The sequence below is a fragment of the Anoplopoma fimbria genome, unplaced genomic scaffold, assembly GCF_027596085.1.
Source record: "Anoplopoma fimbria isolate UVic2021 breed Golden Eagle Sablefish unplaced genomic scaffold, Afim_UVic_2022 Un_contig_36_pilon_pilon, whole genome shotgun sequence".
Lineage (NCBI taxonomy): Eukaryota > Metazoa > Chordata > Actinopteri > Perciformes > Anoplopomatidae > Anoplopoma > Anoplopoma fimbria.
The window spans coordinates 1-3,489 of NW_026547803.1; the positions used below are offsets into that span (position 1 = coordinate 1).

The 3,489-nt window shown below is 37.8% G+C and overlaps 1 protein-coding gene across 1 annotated transcript; it reads right to left on the reverse strand.

Moving 5' to 3' along the window:
- Positions 1-517: 517 nt before the first annotated feature.
- Positions 518-1,828, reverse strand: LOC129114376 (uncharacterized; the record flags this gene model as incomplete). The annotated part of the gene is made up of 3 exons (XM_054626647.1): positions 518-634; positions 1,044-1,379; positions 1,477-1,828. Coding segments are annotated over 3 exons (805 nt in total), but the record flags the coding sequence as incomplete, so codon positions are not given.
- Positions 1,829-3,489: the final 1,661 nt, after the last annotated feature.

Genomic DNA, 3,489 nt, shown 5'->3' on the forward strand with positions numbered 1-3,489 from the left:
AGGGTGGGCGATTTTGGAGAAAAACAGCCGCTGAGATTCCGTCGTGCTCTCTGGCCTCCCCTGCCACGCTACCTGCTGTAGCTCCTCCCACCGAACGTCAGTTATGCGCATTCATGTGAATTCAGTTACATTGATAGGAAGACGAAACACGCAGGGACGCACCAACGTCGTTGCCAAGGTGACCGGACAGTCCCACAGCCAATAAGAACGGAGAATCGGAGCCTCGCTCTGATTGGTCAAAGTGTACATGAGCGGTGGCAATTTTGGGTGCGGCCCCACAGAGGCAGGGAGAGCAAAGTTATGAGCAGATATTCTCAGAGCACTTCACCTACATAGCTGACTGGCTATTAGACAGTTTTGCCAAATATTACAGTAAAGAAATTACCCACCCTAGCTTTAAGACCCAATTATTTTAACTGGTTCATGTCGCCTGGTGCAGTCCTATTTTAGTAAATGTGTGTGTTTTGAGGTCTGTTGTTATTGTTTAATTAAGTCCATGTATATTAGGAGAACATACCTTTGCAATGTTCACAAACTTTCCTTCGATTTACGTAAAAAATAAAGAAGACAATCACAGTCACACAGCAGGCCAACAGGACTCCAAGCACGATGACAACTGGTTCCAGTTTTGATCCTGGAATTAGAGAAATGTTAAAATAGACGCTTAACAACTCATTCATGTTAGTTATTTCAATGACCACCTCGGGCAATATTAGGAGAAATTCAAAACCTGAGACTGTTTTAAGAGACTTTCACGTTTTGAAAGCAGAATATAATTCAAAACCAGCTTCTTTGATTTGTTGAAGTAAGGAGTATAAATCAGAGTATTTCCTTGCACCGCATTTATCAAAACTCTTTTGAGATTAAATTAATACAAACAAGAACGGCACGAAAAAGGAACAATAATTAGTCTTTGACAAACATTTAACATATCAGACTTAAAGATGCAAGATGTAGTTAGGATTTTTGTTTCCAAACAAATCTGTCCAACTTTTCTGTTTTAAATGTACTGCAGATTTTATTATTTAAGTCTTTAAACTTACTTGTCTCCACTTTGGTTCCTTCACCAAACAGGATCTCTCCACATGTGACCACAGCACAGTAGTAAGTCCCAGTATCAGAGGAGTTCTGGATAGTTTTTGACAGACTGTAGTCACAACTTCTTTCTTCTTGTTTATCACTGTGAGTGTAAATGATGCTTGGATGAGATTCTCCTGATCCAGATCTGAACCAGTGCACACTGTGTTCACCTGGACACTGGACTCTGTTCTCTTTGTTCTTAGAGAGAAGTGAACACTGGAGAGTCACTGAGCCGCCCGGCTGGACCGACTCAGTCTCCGGACTTTGTTTCACGGAGAGAGATTTCTGCTCATTATGATCTGTGTGATTCAGTTAAAAAGACATCAGAAGAAATTATTGATCTAAATAATTTGTTTGACTTAAAAATGTGGCACAAACACTTAAAATATATTTTACCTTTCACAGCCAAAAAGATGCCATTAACAGGAATTATTGAATAGGTATTTCCACTGAGACAAAAGTATGTTGCTTCGTCCTCTTTGCTGATATTTGTGATGGTGAGTAAATACTGAGCGTTCTCTTTTGTTACTGTGAACCGTAAGTTATTAAATTCCTCACTAATTGACATTTTTCCATAAAAAACAGTAGCTACTGTTTGGACCATATATCCAAGAGGCTGCTTGTACCAGTTAAAGGTTTTGACGTCCTTCTCAGAAACTGGACATTTCAAAGTAACATTTCCACCAAGTTCAACCAAAGTCAAAGAGACCTGGTGAGAAACATCTTCAGTTTGAATCAGGTCTGAAGAAAAGAGACAAATGCAAAGAAATTTACAACACAACAAGACAAAAACAATGACAAATGTAAAGTATCTACCATTAGAAAGATTGTTACTTTGACATGTCTTTTAACAACTTTAACACAGTTCAATGTAAAGAATCATAATGTTTAAAATTGCACTTACACACTGTAGTAAGAACCAAAACAGCCAGTCTTCCGATCATTGTGGTAAAACACCCTGTCTCTTGCACAACTGATGTCTTCCTACCTAAAAGAAGGTTTAGTCACTAGATCATCAAAGTGTACAGAGTTGAAATCGTCCTGATTGGCTGAAAAGCAGTAAATGCACTTCCCCTAAAATTTAGCAAATCCATGATCTAATTTCAACTACTCTTAGATAAACATGTATTGTTTGTTGTTTTACTTTATGGTAAGGGTACATCAATTATCCTGGGATTTAATTATCAGGATTTGAATCAAATCTGTTGCATTTGATTGTACTGCTAAAAAGCAGGCGTGCTTAGAATGTATGTGATACAGAGCCTCCCTTGTGGATAAAAGTTGCAATACTGATTAATAGATGGATGTCAAGTTCAGTTTATTGAGCTGTCCTAAAATTGGTCAGTACTAGCTTGCGTCATATCTTGTTTTTGGAAGTTTTTTAGAAAACCACGACAAAAATATATATTTTTGTAAATTATTTTGCACATGTTGAATAGGTGTGCAATATAACTCAGAATATGACATAAAAGGGTTAAAAAGGTTTTTTTATTTGATCTCGACTTTTAAGTCTGTTAAGCATTTACTCAATTAATGTGAATTCTGATTTATTAATAATGTTTATGTCTTCTTCATTGGCAAGTCAGCATTTAAAGGGACAGGACAAAAAACTGAAAGACTCAGCAGTGAACATGTATTCTGTTGAATTCAAAGTATTGTAAAGATGATCAGCTAACATTACTTTCTCATTACTTCATATTGTTGTTCGTTAAAATAAGGAATGACTTCAATATTTTAGTAGGGCTACTAATTCAGAAACAGTGGTGAAGTAGGGCTATTAGTCGCTTGCTTTGACATCATCACTCAGGTTATAAATTGAGTGTATTTAGGGAGGTGAGGCATTTTGTCGGCAGTTAGTTTGACAAAAACATACACATTTTAAATGCAATGTCAGAGTGGCTCTGTTCCTGCAGGCTATCCATTGAGGCATCGTTAATTCCAGGGACATGAAGAAAGTGTAAGCGTTAACAGGATATGTCCAGGATCCGGCAGCCGGCTGCAGCCCATTGCTGGACAGATTTGAAGCTGTCTGTGCAGAACAAGCGCTTCATCTGTTCTACTTACACATGAATATTTCTTGAACCGTTATTTATTCCGGATAGTCCCATTGAGATCTTAAATCCCTTTTTACAAGGGGCTTAATGCAGTGTTGCCCTTACTTTAAGTTTGCTTGATCCCTCCCACAGTCCAAAAGACATGGCTGTCAACTCAGCTAGTCCATCTAGTCAAATCTTATAAAGGCATAAGTAGCCCAACAGCAGAACATTACTGCACAAATGTGTTGTAATTGGTTATTTCAGTGCAGGGATGTCAGATCCAACATGATACCACATGTTAAAACGGTGGACATAGCAGATTTGTACTAATTTAAAATCACATCGCCTGTTATTTCTTGAATTATTGGACTTC